Source organism: Mus musculus, chromosome 2, assembly GCF_000001635.26.
Source record: "Mus musculus strain C57BL/6J chromosome 2, GRCm38.p6 C57BL/6J".
In the NCBI taxonomy this organism is placed as follows: Eukaryota; Metazoa; Chordata; class Mammalia; order Rodentia; family Muridae; genus Mus; species Mus musculus.
In genome coordinates, this window is record NC_000068.7 from 65,863,650 (window position 1) to 65,885,776 (window position 22,127).

Consider the following 22,127-nt stretch of genomic DNA (forward strand, 5'->3'; position numbering starts at 1 on the left):
TACCAGATGCTCACATCCTTAAAAAAAACGGTGGTCCACATTTAAAGGCAGGACTGTGGGGAACTCTCTAACAGTTCCTCTTCTCTGTGCTTTCAAGTCGGGTCTGGTAGAGAAACTGTCCAGTGTTTCTCAATCCTTTTTCCCTTTAGCCACTCCTGAAAAGCACCATCATTTAAGATGTCGTTTCCCTGAGGTAGCTCCATCTCACAGTATAGAATACTTATCTAGGAGTACAGAAGAGCAAGCGCCACACCTCCATGATTTTTTTAAAAATAAGCTCCACTTTTTTCCACCAACATCCTGGCTATCTTGTGCATCTCCTAAAGTCACAAATTGGTTTTGTCCTGGGAAAATCAATCTCAAGACTTCTCTATGCAAGACTTCAGTAGATTTCTGCGGCTTACGCATTTACAAAGTACCTGTGACTTTCATTTAAGCATGAGTGTGTCTTACAGATGTGGTCTAAGAAGCCTTCCGGATGATCGTGACGGCACTCTAGCGAAGGTTAGAGAGAGTGAAGGAACAGCAGTTGATCTGGACATTTGAACAGTTTCTGGGAAGAATAAAAGTAGCCCTGGGGAGAATTTCTTAAAACTATTTTAATATGTGATCTCAACAACATTGTTACCTCTTCCATACCCCCTGCCGGCATAGGACACTCCCGCCCATTGTAGTCAGAGAAATCTTAGGTTGTAAACCTTGTTAAGTTTTTTTATTTATTATTATTATTATTAATTATTATTATTATTTTGGGGTGGTGGTGAGTTTTGTTTTGTTTTGTTTTTCCCTATCATCAGCATAGTTGATGGGCTTGTCACAGTGACCTTTCTAGAGTCGAAGGAAATTGTTTACAGATTCTCCTTTGGAATTGAATGTTGCTATTTATCCTTTGGTAACTTGGGGCCGAGAACTGTTGAGTGCAGCCACACCAGGAGGGGGATGAAGAAGAGCAGGCAGATGCAATCTGCTGAGTTCTTCCTGTTACTATGGGCTACTCTCAGTCTGCTCGCAATCACAAAACCTTATTAACTCCAAAGCTGGGATAAGAGAAGAAAATCTACACATTCAGGTTCCTTTCTTTCAGAGAACCTGAGGCTTGGTGCAGGCTAAGACAAAAGACAACAGTAGCTGCTGAATCTCATCTTTAACTCAAAGAACGTTAACAGTGACTTTCAGAGCAGCTGGTTCGACTCTCACTCTAAAGCTATGGGGGCTAAGACCACGGAGGGATCTTGAGAAGCATAAAAGTTAAGCTGCGGTAGAGTACGCTAATACCTACCCATGCACTCTGCCTTTCCACCCATCCCTGCAGCTCCTGATGGTTTACATCCATGGCTGACTAATAAGTACAGAGAACCAACTCGTCAAGTCAGTGACATGGCTGCCTCTTTTCTGGCAACTCTCTTAGGTGTAGAATGAATTAGTCTTTTGGCAAACGTTAAGTGAGTCAAAAAACAAAAAAATATGGCAGGGCAAGAATTCAAGAGGAGTGTGAAGTGACAGTTCGCTTCCCCTTTCTGCCTGGAAGCGACGGGCTGGCTTTCCTCGTGTGTCACTGACATTGATGGAAATGTCACAAGGCAAATGTGTTTTACATTTACATGAAAGAAATTGGTTTGTCCTTGTGACATGATGCTACTTGTGGTAATGGTGGGAACGTTGCCATGAGAGGTGGGTGAGTTGAAGTACACAGAGGGAATCTTGAACAGTAGCTGGCAAATCCAGGGTTATGTCACTGCCTCCATAGGTAATAATCTTCACACACCTCGGTTTTTTTGGGGACAACGGAAGTTGGGCAAGTGGGCCTCCCAGAAAACAGGCAATATCTCTCTATCTCTTCAACCCCAGGGTACAACATTACTTGTTTCCTAACTCAGGACTTTCTCGAAGCCCATTGCCCTTGGATTTCAGTTGGGCTCACTTAGTCCTAACTTCCTGTTAAATGGAGTAATTCTATTCTTGCAATGGAGAGGTACAAAGTCTGCTTTTATATTTGTTTCTTTGTTCTACACCTGGACAAATCATTGAAATCCAGCATCAAGTTTAAAAGCTTAGCCAGGCCAAGTTTCAAATAGAATTTGCTGTGTCTGTGACAAGGGATGCAGAATATGGAAGCGATGGTTTTCATTCTGTTAGCTGTCGTGAACAAGTAAACCGTGAGGGACATCCTGAGGTGGGGATAGCACTCTTACCTGAAAAGGATAAAGCTTTCTTAGCATGGGATCTTGGATTATATAGTAGAAAAATTCCCAGCTTTCTACATCTATTATTTACTCGGGATGTTTGTAGGTGGATTGATTTTGTAACTATTTCATTCAGAGAAGAATTAAAGTCACTATTAAATATTAATGACACCATCTTCACATTAGTGATCGAAATGTTGCTCTCTGACAGGATAATCTGTTTACAAATAAACCTCAGAAGGTTTACATTTTATAAACCTCTCAGTAGAGAGTCAGGTCTGTCACTGGTCAGGGGCAGAAGCAGCATGCTTTTGCTATCTGCAGACTCAAAGGTTCTCTTAATCTTTTAGGGACTTAAAACCAAACTGAAATTATTGTCTTGCAGCACAAAAAATTTCAGAAAATAATCCTTGGAGTTGTTAGAAATCTGATTGCTAGAATTGTTGTTAGAAACAGGAGATTTTTTTGGCTTTTTTATTTTTATTTTTTATTTATTTGCTTTTGTTTTTGAGGCAGAGTTTCTCTGTTGTAGCCCTGGCTGTCTTGGAACTCACTGTGTAGACCACACTGCCCTCCAAGATCTACCTGTCTCTGCCTCCTGACTGTTGAGATTAAAGGTGTGTGCCACCAGTGCCAAGCTTAGGAGTTTTATTAAAGATAATTTTAATAGAGACTTTGGGCAGAAGGGCTAAGACAAAGATACTTCTTAGACACAGGTAAGACATTCCCAAGTGTGAGAATTGGCTCCTCCAGGGACAGTTATAATTAACTGTCTTAAAGTAGCATAGATACGTTGTATGTGTGTGTGTGTCTCAAGTTATATCTCAAAAGGTAGCTAAGAAACCACTTTCCCCTTTTCTTTCTCTTTAATAAGTGCAATGACAGGGAGATGCCTTGGTAAAATTCTAATTCTATAAAGAAAAACCTGAAGTAGGATTACACAAGGGCTTTTAGTACATGTCCTTTTCCTGTAAGTGCTGTTTCTCATGAAATTCCTAGAAAACTATAGGTATATACCTGGGGAAAGTGAGATGTTTCTGTAATTAATTCCATGCTAGAATTCTTGCTTCTGTACCAGCAATAGGTTTCAGCTCGGTTCCTGGGTGACAGGCTCATTTCCATTCTGTGTCCCCATAATTTACCTGTTTTTCTTTTCAGCCTCAATATCCTTCCTTTCAGATCATCTAAGGGTGGCCACAAGTGCAGAATGACAAATTGTCCAACTGAAAAATACTGTGGCTTTAAATAGACCCAAATAAAAGTGAGGTGATTAAAATTCTAATATCCATCTTCCCGGTTCCATTATCTTCTGGATTTGGTTTGGAACCGAGAGAATCACTAGCTCTAGACTGGCTGCTTAGGACGATGCTGCTGGTGGCATCAGTGCCTGAAGCAAATGTCTTAGTGATTCTCCAAAGGCTTTACAATTTATTGCATAGAGCAGGCTCTCTTGGCATCTGTGTGATGGGAATACAGAAAAGAATTGCTTAGGAAAGTAAAGAGTCATTTGTAGCAATTTCTGTATAGAGTATAATATGTAGTGCTCTACTTTTAGGAAGTACATTTTTTTATTGTCTAGTCTGTGTGTGTGTGAAGAGTTTGAGAATAATCTCAGAATGTTTGAAGGTTTCATATTTATTGTCGTGGAAGTTTTACATGCTCAGTGACAGCAATCTCTCACATAATAAACTTAAATAAGTCTCAAACACACTAAGTTCCATGCCTAGATGAAACCAAGTTAAAAATGTAGTTTGTAAAATATCAAAGAGAGAGCAATCATAAATATAGTAAAAGCTAAAGCAAAGACCATTATGTAAACACATGTAAAGGCATTCACTTCCTTTTAGTACCACTTAATTTTCAAGTAGAGAAGTGTTTCATGTCAGTTAAAATGGCCGTAAAGTCAGTTGTACTTGATTTTATTTTGTACTGCAAATTGAACAATGAAGTAACTACTATAGATTCATCTATATAGTTGGCAATTCTCAGAATTTGATGAAGGTTTATTAAAAGATTGAAATAGTCATCAGTCTTAGGGTTTGCATTGCTGTGAAGAGACAGCATGATCGTGGCAACTCTTGTAAAAGAAAACGTTTAATTGAGGCTGTGTTACAGTTTCAGAGATTTAGTCCATTATGATCATGGTGGGAAGCATGGTAGAGTACAGGTAGACATGGTGCTGGAGAAGGAGCTGAGAGTTCTGTATCTGGATCCATAGGCAGCAGGAGACTATGTACCACACTGAGCATAGTTGGAGCATATATATGAACTTTCAAAGTCCTACACAATGACACACTTCTTCCAACAGGACCACAACTATGTCAACAGGCCACACCTCCTAATGATGCCACTCTCTGTGGGCCAAGTATTCCAATTCTTGAGTGGCTTTATCTACTCCAACCATCACACCAACTGTTAAGTCACCTGAAAAAAAAAGGAGGAGGAGGAGGAAATTATTATTATTTGGAGATTTTCATTAATATCACCAAATGTTAATTATCTCAAAAATACTCCTTTTCATAACAGAAATCAGTAAACCAATAAACAAGCAAACAAACAAATAAATAAATAAAATTTGACAAAACCCAAAGCAAGCAACAAAACACTAAATCCTGCCTTTAAACAATTCTCAAAGTTCCATGAAGTCTGGTGAAGACTAGGTTGGATGCTAACACACTAGACACTTCTGCCATGTGTCCTCTGGGTTGGAGGGGAGACAGAGGTTGTTCTTGGCCAGATTAATTTTGTTCTGAGTACTGTTACTTGTCACCCAGAGAGACCTCAGGTGCAAGGACTACACACTTTATTCCATGATTATGAGATAACATTCTTAGAAGTACTTTGAGGTAAAATAGATGTTTTCATTTTAAATCATGTTTTGAATATTACTCTTAAATAAAGCAATACTTATATTTCACTTGAAAATTAGTATATACATTTCCTTCATCTTAAAGGGCATATGTACTGTAAGCTTTGATATCAGAATTTGGCATTAATTCTAATTTTGAGACTATTGGTTAGGAAGAAATAATGAAAGTAAAAAATTGAAATATGGGTCATTTTCCCAATGAAATTAGTCCTGATTTCTACAAATAAGCTGGTACATTTTTTTTTCCGCTCCTTTTTTTTGGTGCTGTGTCAGGCCTGACTTTCTGCCATTTGTGGTTTCTATGGCAACTCTTACTTTGGCTTGGAGAGGAGTAAAGATTTCAGATTATTTACATTTCCACGTAAATATATATGTATATATATATATTTTTCAAGAATACTTAACCAAATTTCATATTCGTATTCTTAAAAATAGAGATGTGAAAATAACTTTAGCTTTATAGAACATTTTTGAAATATTTTTGTGTCAAATATATATATAACCTAGATGTCTTGCAAGTAGTGAAATACTTTCTGGGAAAGTGATGGAATTGATTGCCATGCAGGTGACAATGCCAGTGGGATAAATAGATCAATTGGTAAAATATGTATTCACATCGCTGAACACTTTCATTAAATTATATGTTCTCACTGTTTTTGGGGTGTGTGTGTATGCCTGTATCTTGTATTTGGGATATTAAGAAAAGTAAACTTATTTTCTCTGTGTGTTGGAATTATGTGTGATTTATGTTATCTATCTATCATCTATCTATCTATCTATCTATCTATCATATATCTTTGTCTAGTCATTATCATATAGCTCTTTCCTAACAAGATTCTGTGGTCATGTATTGCAACTACTACTTCTTCTTCCTCTCCTCCTCCTCCTCTTCCTCCTCCAATTCTTCTTTAAAGATTTATTCATTTTACTTCACGAGTATGAATATTTTGCCTGCAGGAATATATGTGTACCACATGCATGGTTGGTGCTTGTCGAGGACTAAAGGGGTTGTTAGATCTTCTGAAATTGGAGTTACGAATGGCTATAAACCATGTGGGTGGGTGCTTACCTGGTCCTGTGTAAGGGAAAAACGGTGCTCTTCATCCCTAACCCATATTTCCTACCTCTGTAATCTCTTTCTAGTATTCATCACTTAACACTACTGTTATGACATGTTCACATTTAAACCTCAGGGAAAACCTTTAGGGATTGATATAAAACTTGAGCAGTTTATATCTTCACTGTTAATATTTCAGTGTTTGTTTACCCCATACTTTGCCCAAATTGACTTGATATATAGACATACATAAGTATATAGATAGGTATGTTTGTGGTAGATTAATCTTAGGTTGTCTTTCCATTCCAAAAAAAATTGATAGTGTATCTATTATCTTATACAGAGTAGAATTTTATACATTGATTTCTAGTGTTTATTAAGATTTAAATGTGTTTTGTTTTTATTTTGAGGTGGACTTTCTGGCAGATTATTTTTAGTATGAGGAAAGGTATGGGTATGTTTGTTTATTTTATTTATTTATTTTTTTTAGTTAATTAAAATGATTTCCACAGAACATCCTTCAATTTGGCCAGCGATTACTTTGTGTTAGATCAAAGTTGCATTCATTCATTCACTCATTCATTCATTCATGTATTCATTCAGAGTTTTAAGTTAAGGAAGAATATGAAACCTCATCAAAAAAGTTATCAGTGTATTTGATCATCTTAATTGTTAAATGATGGATGTAACTATTTTTCCAATATAAAATTATTACAATTTAAACTTCTTTTGAAAATGTTCACTTTTTTAAAAAATTAAATCACATGTTAATTAATTTACTTTGTGTGTGGGGGTGGCGGGGTGCATAGAATCATTCTGGAAAAATACAGCTTTAAGCTACACATTATATGCAGCAGAGAAAAAGTTAGCCTTTGTACCTAAGGAACTACAGCAGGGTAATTGTGCCACCACAAACAGTGACAATGTTTGGAAAAGTATGGAGTCTCTGAGTTCCTTCTTCAAAGCAAAATGAGGAAGTTTGACTCTCAGTCAAAGGGAACAATGACTACCCAACTTCAGGTTCCAAGAATTTCTATTCTATTAAGAAAAACCCACCCACATTTCTTCCTGTGACTTCTACTCACGGGCAGTGGCGCAAAGGAAGTTCAGCGTTGCTGGAAGGGCAGAGATGCAGCGTTTGGATGGGTAGAGGGATACGGTGTTTGATCTGCTAACTCCTGTGTATGCTTTTGCAGGTGGAGTTAGGCGGTAAATCTGTGTCAGTTTATTTCCCATACTATCTCGTCATTTCTCCTGAAGGTAGGGTAAGGCAGGAGAGCACAGTCTTGCTCTGTTGAGAGTCCCTCCCTCTGTCGCCACAGATTAGCTTTAGCCGCCCCCGTTTCCATCTTTGCGGTGAATTTGTCCTTTGATGTCTCCATCAGGTGCGTAAATGTGTTCTTTTTGAAGTCTGTTTAGCAGACACAAGTCACAGACTACAAGTGGCTCTCCTGTGTAAAAGACAGGGAGAAATTACCTTTCTGTATTCTGTTTCTTTTCATTCTTTTTTTTTAATTTATTTTTTTTTCTTTTTTTAACTTAAATAACCTATTTAAGATAAAAGAGATGCTATTATTGTCGGTGGCAGCCTGCCAACATGACCGTGTTAACTTGCCTCCCTTGTTGGCAGTGTGTACCTAAGTCCATTACTTAGTTTCATTTCTTCTGATCTTTATCCCAGCACCTCTTTATTCAGAGCAAGTACTTATATTGAATCTGCACTCAAAGCAGCAGGAGGCCCACGCAATCTAACTTGAAAAGAGGCATCTCAGCGAGTCTAACAGACAGCGACAGAGATGAGATCCCACCAGGCAAGAGTGAATTTGGGATTGGTGCTTCCTTCTCCACTCTATCATGGCTGTCTTTTGAATGGGGAAGTTGGGTTGTCTTCAAAAATATAGGGGACCTTAGGTTTCCCAGTTGACCTGTGGAAGATTTTGCCCGCCCACGCACATGTACAGCTGGTTAGCACTTCCTTTCCATACACTTTGATAATTTATAGATACATATGTGTTTGATCAAAACCCCCTCTAATTTTCTCCCCTAACTCCTCCTAATCCCTCACTTTTTCCTCCCAGTTCTGTTAGCTATTTTTAAAGCACACCGAGTTCACCTAGTGTTCCTGCATGTGCCTGGGTGTAGGGAAAGCTACTGAAAGCATGAGTAGTCTCTCAGAGTCCTCATTCCTGAAGAAAAAGATTCTCCGACCCACAGCAGCCTACAGTGGCCAGAAGCTCTTCAGTTGTGGTGGGGCTTCCTAATTCCCATTACCCACCATTCACGCTGGTCCTTGATCTGGCTTGATCTTAATGTAGGTCTTTGCGTACACTCACAGATCTTGTGAGTTCACATGTAGCATTAAGTTCTTGCACCCCTGGCCCCAGTTGTTTAGGATTGTTGTATTGTGTCGGTAGTGTTCCCGTTTTGGGTTCATAGCTGAACTTTGCTCTTTCTTTATGAATTGCATTTCCATATTTCTGTGACTAGCATCTTACTAGTTAACTATGCCTTCTGGGTTCAGCAGATAAAAGGAACTTGCAGGACAGTGGAGGAGGGGGGGAGGAAATGGTCACAGCAGCCCTAGCCCATCTTTGGCAAAGCTCTGGTTCCTACTCAACAGTACCAGGCACACCTCAGTCGTCCCTTTCCTACTGTGGACCAACGTAGGTATGACCTCTCGCTTCTGTTGCGAACCTGTGAGTTTCTTAGCTTTCCTTGTTTATTCGGTGTGGGTCCGCATTCTGTCCTGCCGCTGGGGTGTGTCAGTGCCGCTGGCGAGCCAAAAAGCAGGTAGTTTGTGGTCCACGTTTTGCCCCATTGCGGGGCTGGATGGTTGGGAGATGTTTTTACCCTGCAGGTTTCCACCACTGGGTGCTGGGCTTTAGAGAAGCACCGAGGCAACCAACACTCAAGGGCGGGCGGGCGGGGTTCCCAAGCTCCTGGGCATCCAGACATCCTTCAGACTAGTTGGGAACAAAGTGTCTGGGGTCCATGGGCCTCTGAGGGACAGGAGGATCCGAAACTCCTGGACATATAGGCACCAGTGGTCGGGTGCAGTTGGGAACAAGCTGGGATCCTGCAAGGTGAGGACAAGGACAAGCCTGGTAGGAGTGGGGACTTCAGTTTAGTGCATCAGCAAAAGTCCTTAGCTTAGCGAAGATTGTCTGGGAGCACAGAGAGGCCTTTTGTGGGTGACTTTGGCAGCAGCTCGGTAGTCAAAAGCTTTCTCTATGCTTCCCACGGTGGTTTTCTGATGAAACAGACAGTCCATGTTTATCCATACCGTTTATTGACTGTTCATCGTGGAGTATGGGTGCATACCAACCTCTCAGGGCGGACCAGAGATTAAACACCATTTGCAGGGAAAATGTCTGGGAAAGGAAACTTATTGGCTAAACCCTCAGGGTCTCTAGATACCTCATCAGCAAGGAGAACTCTGTTTTGGGCTATGTGACTACAGGTCACTTTTTCTTATGTGGAAAATGTGTCACGTGTTCCAGGCCAGGAACGTAGTAGGGAGCAGGGAGTAGGCAGGTGCCTGGGCGCTGGGGACTCTGAACCAATTCAATGGTACCAAGTTTCCCGGGAAGATCCATTATTCCACACTTCAGCATCTGAATTCTATCAAATCTTTTGTAACCAGCTCAATGTATGTACTTTTTTCATTTAGGTTACTTTCTAAGACTCTGTTTTCTGAACTGAACCTAAGCGAGGACCATTCTCCGGGCTATGCACTCTTCACTGATTCATGCATTGAGAACAAAGGATGAAGAAAAACTTGGTCTTCATGATATTATGTTTGATCTCTTAGAAAATAAGCATGATTATCTAAACATTTATAATACATGGTCTGTACATTGTTTTAAAAAGCTTTTCATTTGAATAAGAGATATGGTGTATGAAGATTTTGTTGTGAGTTAAATGTTTTAGAAGTCCTTTCAGATCCACTACAAATTGTAAAATTAGGAGGTCATATATCCATTTAATAGATGGAGAAACTGATGTAATTTTCCCGAAGTCCAAGAGGTGAAAAATAAAAACATCAACTGCGGTTCTTTTGTTATTCTAGAACTAAAGACTGTCTATTACATCATCATGACAATAATACTTGATTCTTGAACTTGCATTTCTAGAATTCTATTTAAAATTCTTTTCATCTAAGATTTACTGTTTACCTCGTAGCAAAAACAATTTTATTAGTGATGTCTCCTTAAAAAAGCCTTCTGTAGTGAAATTCCTTCTGCGATATCTAGAGTGGTTCCTTCTTTTCACTTTATGCTTGACATGGGGAAAATGTGTCCCATGGGGTCACAGCCATCTGTATCTGAGGCTAGATACCTAATCGTATCTACCTCTTCTGCCTCCCACGGCATGCAGTGAAAACTGAAGTGAAATCTAAGCATGTACATTTTTATTAGGGGCTGGATATTTTCTACAGAGGAATATTTGACATAATCCTTACATCTCACTTTGAAAGTAAGAAAGCATGAAAGGATACGGACATAATTTCATCAGAAAGTCTATTATTTATTCCTTTTTGTGGCTGTGTAGTCCTGGCTGTCCTGAATCTCACTATGTAGACCTGTCTATTCTGCAGACTCCCTATGTAGCCTCTCCTTCAAACTCACAGAGATCCACCTGCTTCTTTGAGTACTGGGATTAAAGGCCTGTACCATCATACCTGGCTCGTTACTTTTTGAAAAAGATTTTCTTTTCTTTTTTTTAAATTGAAAATGGTTTTTTATACAGTATATTTATTTACATTTGCACTCTTGTAACTCCTCACAGATTCACACCACTGCCCCTCTTACCCAAATTTACCCTCTCTCTTTCTCCCTCATGAGTAAACAAAAGGCACCTAAAAATAATAACATAAAATAAGATAAACTGAAATAAGACCAAACAATCAGAAGAAAAGGAATCAAAGCATAAGAAATACATATAGACACAGAGATGCATACGCTTGTAGATGCAGGAATCCTGTAAAATCTCAAAACCAGAAACCATATTTTATATGCAAAAGACCTGTAAGGTAAGAAAAAAAATGCCCTGTAAAGTATTATGAGACAAAGAACCCCCAGTACATGCCACTGCGTTAATTTTGTATTGTTCATCTGCTCCTGAGCATGGGGCTGGCCAGCCCTTAAAAGTGGTTTGTATACTCGGTGTGATCCCATTGGAGAAAACAAGTTATTCATTTGCAATTGGTTATCAATCAGAAATAGTTTCTGCATTGAGGAGGAGGGTTGTGTCCTCTTGACCTCTCAGTGCTGGAACCTCATAATGGCTTATGTAGGTTTTGTGCAAGCCTTGTGTAAGCCCTGTGCATGTTTCCACACTCTCTGTGAGTTCATACGTATGTCAGTTCTATAGTTTTTAGAAGGCCTTTGAGTGGTTGGTGTGCGGCTAATCATGTGATATTTGTCTTTCTACGTCTGTTTTATTGGATTTGGTAGGTTGTTCTCTAGTTTTATCTATTATCTAACAAACACCATAATTGTTTTTATGGCTAAACAAAACTCTACTGTGTGTAGATATAACATTTTCTTTACACTTACCTTTGTTGACAGGTAGTTGGTTCCATAATTGGACTGTGGTGAATAAGTTTCTCTGTGTGGACACTGGCAGAGTCTTAGAGTATGCACCAGGAATAACATAGGTGCTGGCTCTTCCTCCCTCCCTCCCTCCCTCCCTCCCTCCCTCCCTCCCTCCCTTCCTTCCTTCCTTCCTTCCTTCCTTCCTTCTGTTCCGTTTCATTTCCAGACAAGGCTTCTCTATGTAGCTCTGTGTGTCCTAAAATTCTTTCTGTAGACCAGGCAGGACTTGAACTTCTTGGGATCCACCTACCTCTGCCTGCCAAGTGCTGGGATTAAAGACTTGTGCCTTTAATTGTGCTACTAAGTCTAGTTTACTTTCTTCTTTTAAGAACTGAACCCAATACCTCATATACTCTAAGCAAACACTCTGACTGAGCTGTACTCTTGATCTGTGAAACACCATTTTACAATAACTTTAGAATCATGGAGAATGTACAAACAAGGCAAAGAGATTTCCTTTCCATGACTTGCCCAGCTTCCCCCAGGACGAAGTTCCTACGTAACCGTGACACGCCTTGTCAAAACCAAGAAAATATTACCAGGAATAATACTGTTAAACAACTCCTACAAGATTTTACAGTTTATTTATGAATATTTTTTTTCTGATCAAGGATCCAGTTGAGGTGGCACACTGAGTTGGATGCTGTGCATCATTAGCCTTCTTCATCTCTGGCAGTTCCAAGGGCCCACTTTCATTTACTCACTAAAACCAGTTCACCTCCTTGTCAGGATTGGGGCTCAAACTGCTTCCCTATGCGTCATTTGGAAACACTCCTGCATTTTCTAGTTAGTTATTTCACTGCAGAGTCGTTTGTATTGGTTCTATTCCTTGGGTTATGAGTGCACTGTACCTACATTGTTCCAACTTTGGCCACTGACGTTTTTCTGGTAGTTGTTGACTTTTCTTCCTTTTTTTTTCTGGTGTGAGGGATTAAATCCTGGCCTTCGAGCATCGTATGCAGATGATCTACCACAAAGCTGTAACCTCAGCCTGGTATCAATATATTTATTAATATTTTCAGTTCCTTTCTTTCTGAACTAAATGGTGGTTCATCTTGGAGTTCTACCATTCCCATCCTAGAATTCACCCTTTTTTTCTAAGATATTAGGTTTTTAGCATGACCAATTATTGGACTGATTGGGATGCTGGGGCTGGAAGGGTGGCTTAGAACATACCAACTGGTTATTCAATACTGAATAGTCCTTCCTGAAAACATACATACAATTAACTTTTAACATACTGAGCAGGTTCTGTTTACATATGTATATGTTACATATAAATATTATATATTGTACGTATACAAATATATAAAATAACAGATTTTTTTAAAAAAAAGTCATTATTAGGTATGGGGAAGGTTTTGGAGGGAAGAAAAGGAAAGCAAATTGATGATGTAATTATGTTATAATTTCAAAAGTACTTTTAAAAGACAGTATTTCCTGTTCGTGCAGCCATCTGAGTTCCTAGGGCTCATTCACCCTTCCCTTTCTTCTGTAGGCACCTGTACATAGGTAGCAGGCACACGCTCACATCCACATACATAAACATAAAAAATATCAATTTACATTGTGATGGTGTATCCTTAGATGAAATAAAAAAGGCAACCCAGAGGAGACAAGCTGCCTTGCCTTTCTTCTTCCCTTTTACTGTGTCTGTGGACATTTGGGATACGATAGGCTACTGGCTATGCAAGTTCAATTATGAAATCGAAGGTAAAGAGCCTGCTACTCTCAGGCTCAGTTCCCTAGATTCAGATAGTCATCTCACTTGGATATGGGATTCTAGAGACAGCACTGTGCCCTGCTAATTTTTATTCTTTCATACGTTATATTTTTCTAAACCTTTGAGAATATACATTTTATTAATGATCTAGAGAAAATGATTACATATTCCTTAGTTTGAGTAAAGTACATCATTATTGCAAGGATTTCATCACCTCTTTAAACCTGTTGTACTGATCACTTAAACATGTATAATAAATATAATTTTAAAAGGAATAAGATTTGGTTAATAGATGTTTATTCTAAAGATTCACGTTTATGGGGTACTAGGAATTGAACTTGGGATTTTGCCATGCTAAGCACTCATTCCAGTACTGAGCTACATCTATGGTCTTTGTTTGTTTATGGGAAGCCCAAGTTATTCTAAAGCCTGGGCATATACATGAGTTAATTTCCTAATTAAATAGTTTGCTTTAAGCAAATTAAAAAAAAATCAACCACTCTAATTTTCAACCATCAAAAGCTTATTTTGTCAATAATTTTATTTGTCCTATCTATATGAATCTCCTAGGGGTTAGAATTTATAATCTAATGTAAGGTGGATTAACAAAACGGATATATCTTTAACATCTTTTTTTCACAACACATTAATAAATGAGTCAAAGTAGTCATTAGGAATTTACCACATCCTTCTAGAATATTCTTCCTCCACTATAGTATATGCAATGTGCTGTCTTTTTCTATACCTACTGCCTTATGTTTATTTCAAGAGTCCCATGGTTTCTCTACATGTAATGAATGCATTTGTATCTTGTACTCATTTTACTCTTTGAAAATAGAATCTTATGTAACGTTGAAACACAGTTTCCTTTTTTTTTTTTTTTTAGGAAAAAATAAGAGGATATCAAGAGGCTGAAAGAATATTTTCAGAAGCATAGACTCTTCGGAGGATACTGCAGTTCATGAGATCTCAAGGTGAGATGTCACCACTCCTACCTTCGCGCTTTCAAGCATAGCATAGAACTATGTCATTGTCCGAGGTTATGATTGCTAAAGTGTAACTGGGAAATCAAAAACGTTCTTACTTAAAATGCATATCAATCTTTTTATTTTATGTACATTGGGGTTTTGCTTGAAAATGTCTTTGTGAGGGTGTCAGAAACCCTGGAACTGTATTCAGATATGAGCTGCCTTGTGGGTTCTGGGTATTGAACCTGGGTCCTCTGGAAAAACAGCCAATGCTCTTAACCACTAGGCCATCTCTCCAGCTCCTAAAGTACATATTTGAAACATCTTTGGGATTCTTGAGAGTTTATACATTTGAGAAATTGTAGTATTTAGTTCCATTAGGGGAGATAATTTTTTTTAAAAAACATTTTACTAGAGAATATTCCTACATACAATCGCTCTCATGTTTAGAAGATAGCACCAACTGCATGAAAATGAATACGAGGCATGTCTATACACTTTATTTCTTATGTGTTATAGAATTGGATTGATAGCTAGGCACGGCAATGGTGTGCATTCAATCCCAGAACTTGGGAAGCAGAGGCCGGTGGCTCTCTGTGAGTCCAGCCTGCTGTGCATACCCATGCCAGGCTAACCAGACTCATGTAGTGAGAGCTAGTTTCACAAACCCTGCACTTCAGGTTCAGAAAACTTTATAAGAGAGAAGGTGGAAAGATTGTAAAAGTGAGAGAACCAAGCATCTCCTGTGAGACAGACTCTTCTGAATAAAAGGAAAAAAGGTGGAAGAGGCATTACAGAGGCAGTAGAGGAAGGAATTGTGAGGAGAAGTTGGTGATAAATGTGATCAAGATACGTTGTATGACATTCTCAAAGCAGTGTGTGTGTGTGTGTGTGTGTGTGTGTGTGTGTGTGTGTGCGTGTGCATGTGTATATTGATGTGTGTAAGCTCATGTGTGAATACATGTGTGTATGTGTGCACATATATGTGTGTGTGTGTGTGTGTGTGTGTGTGCATGTGTATGTGTTATCTATATAGTGAATTCATTCTCTGCCTTTTAAAAAAGTCTATACCCATGAGAGGAGATACATAGACAAAGTTTGGAGCAGAAACTGAAGGAAAGGCCATCCAGTGACTGTCCCACCTGGGGATCTATCCCATATACAGCTCCCAAACCCAGACACTATCGTGGATGCCAACAAGATATCAGTTGCTTACTGACTGGAGCCTGATATAGCTGTCTCCTGAGAGGTTCTGCCAGTGCCTGACAAATACTGAAGTGGAGGCTCACAGCCATCCATTGGACTGAGCACTGGGTCCCCAATGGAGGATCTAAAGAAAGGTCCCAAGGAGCTGAAGGGGTTTGCAGCCCCATAGAAGGAACAACAATATCAACCAACCAGTACTCCCCAGAGCTCCCAGGGACTAAACCACCAACCAAAGAGTATACAAGGAGGGACTCAAGGCCTCAGCCACATATGTAGCAGAGGATGGTCTTGTGGGACATCAATGAGAGGAGAGGTCCTTGACCTTGTGAAGGCTTAATGCCCCAGTGTAGGGGAATGCCAGGACAGGGGAGCTGGAGTGGTGGGTTAGTGAGCAGGGGGAGGGGGGATAGGATAGGGGATTTCGGAGGGGAAACTAGGAAAGGGTATAACATTTGAAATGTAAATAAAGAAAATATCTAATAAAAATATTTATTTTGTTAGAAAAATTTGACATCTATAAAATGGCGATTCCTTTGAATGCTACAGAGTATCTTGGGTAACATTTCTACCACATAAGACTTGTAAAGGAAACAAGCTAAGCTATTGTTAAACAGCTTGTTATAATAAACTGCATTTCAAAGTTCTAATTACAGTATGGACTAATGTTCACCACGATGGGATGCTCTTACACAGTAGGCAATTTCTTCCTTGTTGAGATTGTGAGGCCAATTTTCATAGACTGTAATTTTAAGAAAAAAGTACTGTTGGGCTTTTATTTTGATTTGCTCAAGCTTGTCTGCTGTCTGATTTTTCTTGTTCATCTAAAAGTTGATTCATTTATTTAGGATTTACCATATGCAAATCAATGAATTAAATCTTTAGTTATTTGAAAATGTGTGGGATATGGTCTCTGTTGTCAATGGTCAGCCAATGAATACATTACCCAGGGCTAATTTCATTACGAATTTAATACATGATTTAAAAGGAAAGCTAGATTATAAGAGAGTATGTAATGAAATCCAAAGCCAATTGGGAACTACCTGGAGATTATTCATGTTTTGACATCATGTCTTCACTAGCCCCAAACTCCCAAGATTTTGCACCAATGAGAACCATGGTCTATTTCAGTCTATACTCACGGGATTGTTTTACAAGATGAAAGTAGCTCTTTAAGCAGAGCAAATATAAGAACTCAGAGATTGTGAGGAAGAGAAGGCTCTTTGGTGCAATTACAAATTGAGTGCTGTGGAAAATAGTTATGCAAACATATCTGAAAGTAACAGAGGTGGCCCCACCACCTCCCTCAGTTACCTTATTTGCATCAACTTTATTGCCCTCACTAGAGACTCAGATCATTTCCCAGTGACTGAGAAGGGCTAACGAGGTTCCCTGGTGTGGGGTGTTAAGAGATCCTGAGGGATCTTAATGCAGATCCCAACTGAGTGGGTAGTGCACTCAAGGCGTGCACTGGAGTTTCTCAAGGAAAGGTTTTGTTTGTTTGTTTTAACACTAAAGCAATGGAATAACTGAAAACATTACATTTTGCAAAGCTGAAGGGAGTCCCCGGTGTGCTTGTGCCTTCAAAGACTGTAACCTAGCATGTGGAGGCAGATGCACGTGGGTCTCTGTAAATTTGAGGCCAATGTGGTCTACACCTAAAGTTCCAGGTCAGCTAGAACACCAGAGAGACCCAGTTTCAACGAACAAACAAAACGGAAATTAAAAAGATCAATAAAAACACCCCACACCTGGGTCCATCATTAGCAAATTAGTCTAATTCATCGATATAACAATTGTGTTTGTGCCCGGAAGTGGAGAAAGAACAGTGGACAACACATACCAATATGCTCGGCACTGTAGAAATGACATCTAGTGGCAGATAACATAGGTAAGAACTGATGTAGTTCTGTGTTATGTTTCACGGTATGACTGCTACCAAGAGAAATTAAAGAAGGATTTGGGGTAAAAGTTCAGGTGGGAATCTTTAGGAAGCCCCAGCAACTTAGCACTGCCCGATTTACACAAGAGACATATATGATTCTCCTGCTCACATAGAACAATTGCGATAAGTTCCAGCACTTGCTAGTAAATTCTTAAAATATTACCCGATAAGATGAATTTGTTAATGTGACCCACATACATATCTTCCTCAATTTTGCCAGGAGAATATTATATTATTTTTAAAAGAATAACATACTCTGTACCTATATTTTAACATTTCATTATCTGTAATAAAATGTAATTGAATACAGATTTACCTGTTCAGTTATTAAAAATGTAAAGCTAATAACTATTTGACTTGGCATAGATGACCATTTCTGGCTACCACCAATTAAGTTGCCGGGTTCTCCTTCATGATAATCTGGTTGGGATTTTCCTACATGAGTGTGGAGATGTGTAAGACCCAGGTATTCCTTCCCATTTTTCATATCCTATCTTAGCTATTGACATCCCCAACGTCGTTCAGACTGAACTAAACTGGACACAAAGGAAAAGCTTAGCATTTTTTTTATATGTAGAAAAATTATGCCAATTTTACTTCATTTCAAGTCAATATGGCCATTTAGCTACTCAAATAAAGCAGAGAGGGATTACAAATTCCCAAGACTGTGCCCGGTGTGACACACTTTTGGTCCACTTGCTTCTCATGGAAGGCTAGTAAATGCAGAGTGGACTCTGCAAAGGCTGGAAGGCCAGGCTGGTGATAAAGTCACAGGCAGCACAAGTTCCTGGATATCCTCACCTATTAGTGAATTCTAGGCCATCCTGAGTGGGCTACTGTACAGAGGGAGCTTGTGTCAGAATAACGGAAACAACAACAGTGCTAACAATAAGGAAAGAGCCAAACCTCTTAGTACAACAATTCCCATAGTCTTCCTAAATATTCGTATACTGGTGGTCCTAGAATAGCAACCGAGGAAACAGAGCCCCCAGCATGCCAGTAGGAAAAGGATGGCAGCAGAGTGAGGTGATGTTTGTTTAGTTGCTGTCTGAATTAAACTGTAGCAGATAGTGTTTATTCCATGATGTAGGGAGAACTAACGGCTGGCTCTAGCTGACCACCAAGACCACGTCTATCTGTGTTGAGAAAGCCAAAAGTAAAAGTAAAAGAAAGGAGATACTGTGCAAGACAGAGAACTGTTAGAACCTTAGAAAGAAACCAAAGGTTTCTTGTGCCATATCAGAGACCATAGATTTATTTCAAACCAGAGGGGACCTTTTCCCCACATTCATTTATTCAAGCATACCTAGGACATGTCTTTGCCAAAGCAAATGGGTTCACTTCAATTCATTTGATTTCATCTTCCCCAAAGTACGCTTGACAAATATGCTATCCAAGGAACTCTTTTTTTCAAACATGTAGGATGTATCTAACTCCCTGGAGACTCGTGCTTCCTCTCACAAACCAGCCCTGCATGCAAACAGCTCGATCTGGTGTCAGCGGGTTCCTGCTCCTCGCTCTCTTTCTCTTCTCTATTCATATGTGTTCTCTGCAATTATCCAAATGATTTCTTATACTTCTGTGACTCTGATACAGATTTGACCTAATCTATGGCTCTTGATCTCGCCACCGTGACCACCGTTGATAGGACTCTGTGCATTATGGGATGTTTAACATCACTTCCTACCACCCGACACTAGGACTCCACTGTACAATGTTTTTGAACAATGGCCATTGCCTCACTGAACCAAAATAACCCACATCTGAAAATCACCAATCAGACTTGACTTCAAATCTAGGACCCCAAAGACGTATCTACATCAACCAGAAAAGCTCTCTCTGTCTCTAAAGTATTACCTCAGTTAAAATGCCTGGCTTCTGTTTAAGTGAACAATACCGTGTTTGACCACTTGAATTTTTAAATTTCTCCCTACTGGCTCCTTCCTAATTTTGTATTTATAATGTGTACTATAAAATAGTAAGCATGAACATACATTCTTTTTATAGACGTAGTGAACATCTGGTGCCTTTGGTCTTCCCAAATTCTCTCTCAGACAGGTTGGGACTTGGCATGTACACTAACTGCTTGCTCTCCATTGCTCTCTCACTTGTTCTTCTTACACAGGACATGTGACCTTGAAGCCACACTACCATGACTGTGCTCTACCCTTTCACCCTCTCGAAAGAGCCACAGGAACAAACCATACCACCATGCTGACTCTTCCTTCTGATCTGACTTTAGTCACTGAGTAGGATCCAGTAATACTTCCCTGCTGACTGCAGCCAGACACTGCCAGGATTGTCATCCCACTCGAGTTACAGATCTCTCCCCTTCACTCTCAGGGCACCTACTATTTTAACGAGAAAATTGAGGTCATTGTGTGGAAATGACTTGTGAATCCTTGCAATTTCTTCTCTATAAACAGTCTTATTTTCCTCCAATCTCAAAGCAGGATCAGTTTTCCCTGCTATTCAGGCAGGCCCTGTGTTTGACTTTATCCCTTTTCCCCAGGCTGCGACCTTTTGGCATCTATTATCTGCTGTTTGTCCTTTAGCTTCAACCTTGTCTTCATTGCTGATTCAGTCTCTTTCTGCCTACTCGGCTCTGTAGACTTCTATCCAAACACAAACAAACTGATCACTCTCTCACTCACTGCCAGGAGATTCAATCTCTCTCCTTTCTAATACTCTGAAACTCACAAGCAGAGGTCTCCATTCACCCCCCCTCCTCATTTCTGAGAGTCACCCAGTCCCCGGCAGGAGGCCATCTGATATCTAACCCCTTTTAACAGAGCATGCTTCTCTCTAAAGGCCCATGTGACCTGTGGCCTTTATCTTGCCCAGCTTTCTCAGAGGCATTTGACAGTGTTAACTACATTTTTCTTTCATTCTTTAGGCTGGTTTTTTTTTTTTTCTCTCTCTCTTCTTCTCTTTCTCATACTTCTTATGGATCTTTTTGTAAAAGGTCTGTATCCTAGCTTCCCGTTTGTCGTTTTTCTTTGAGAAAGTTTTGAATCACAAACCCAAACACTAGTAGATAGCTACAGGTCAAATTTGTGAGCCTGATTGGCTAACTGAAAACAATAAACACTAGAAGATGGATCAAAACCACATCCTCCAAAACACTTAGAATTTACTCCTGCTTTGAATGACCATGCTCCTGGGAGATTGTTCCTCGGTCCCCACATGCTGCTTGACTGAGCTAAGCCACTCTTGAGACTCTTACTTCACAGAGACCCCCATCTTCTTCAGTAAAGCTGCAGAATTACACTGGACGTATGTACCTGCAGGATCTCAATCAGTGCCCAATGCATCACCTAGCAAGGGAGTACAATAGGACCCCAAATAGTCTCTCAATTTCACTCTCTGTCTCTGTCTCTGTCTCTGTCTCTGTCTCTCTCTCTCTCTCTCTCTCTCTCTCTCTCTCATGTTTGTAAATAGCCAATCATAAAATGCAACAAGAAGATAATTGTAAGTCATTGAAGAGAAAGGTTTTCAAATTTGTTAATGATCCCAATATTCGTAATTAATTAATGTTTGATAAAGACATTAATTAGGGTTTCTATTGCTAGGGCAAAACACCATGATCGAAAAGCAAGTTGGGGAGGAGAGGTTTATTTGGTTTACACTTCTAGATTGGTGTTCAGCGTTGAGGGAGGTCAGGATAGGAATGCAAACAAGGCAGGGACCTAGAGGCCGAAACTGATGCAGGAACCATGGAGGGGTAGAGTTTACTAGCTTGCTTCCCCTGGCTTACACAGTCTGCATTTTTATAGAACCCAGGGATGGCAACACCTAAAATGGGCTGGGCCCTCACCATTGATCATTAATTGCGAAAGTGCCTTATAGCTGGATCTCATGGGAGGCATTTCCTCAACTGAGTTGGCTTCCTCTCTTGATGACTCTACCTAGCATTGACACAAAAGCAGCTGGTACACTCCCCTTCCTTGATTGATTGTTGATAGAGCTAGTCTTGCATTGGCCCAGTGCAGGTCATACAGTTGATGGGGGTTAATGACCATAGCAGTTCTGTCAAATCTAGGGAATAAGAGTCATAGCCCTTCAACCTGTCTTTCAGCTCCTACATCCTACCTGCTCCTACTTCTGCAAAGTCCCCTGAACCTTAGAAGTGTAGTATAAGAGATCTTGGTTAGGGTGTTGCCTACATCTCTCACTTAGAGTTACCCATAAGTCTCTGTATTCACTACTTCTCATTGTAAGAAGGGGCTTCTCTGATGAAGGCTAGGGGCTATTTTTGTCTATGGGTATAAGCGGAGGTGTTTAGAGGGCAGTTTGCTCCTATTTTAACTTAATTATCAGAAATATGTTCCCCGTATGGGTCTACTACCTCCCCATACCTGGGTTGTCAGACAGGCTTACAGTACCAGGCAATTATTTTAAAATGTTATTGGAATATTCAGTAAATCCATACAGCTTACAAGTGTTCATATAAATTTTTCCCAGCAAAATATTTAAGCAGTAGAAGAAAACAAAGGGGAAATGGAATCTGCCATTTGTTTTAAAATTTAAAGCCAATAAAATTCTCTCTTGGTTCCCATTCTATTTGATGTGATGATTGCAT

The 22,127-nt window shown here is 39.6% G+C and overlaps 1 protein-coding gene across 8 annotated transcripts in view; it reads left to right on the plus strand.

Annotated features, from left to right (window-relative positions):
- The window catches only part of Csrnp3 (cysteine-serine-rich nuclear protein 3), a 191,331-nt gene that overhangs the window by 18,366 nt on the left and 150,838 nt on the right, over window positions 1-22,127 (plus strand). For all 8 annotated transcript variants that reach the window (XM_030252233.1, XM_030252234.1, XM_030252235.1 and 5 more), the window contains one exon: window positions 14,316-14,403. In XM_030252233.1, the coding sequence (XP_030108093.1) occupies window positions 14,391-14,403 (13 nt within the window). In that variant the 5' untranslated portion in view covers window positions 14,316-14,390. The remainder of the gene's footprint in view (window positions 1-14,315; window positions 14,404-22,127) is intronic.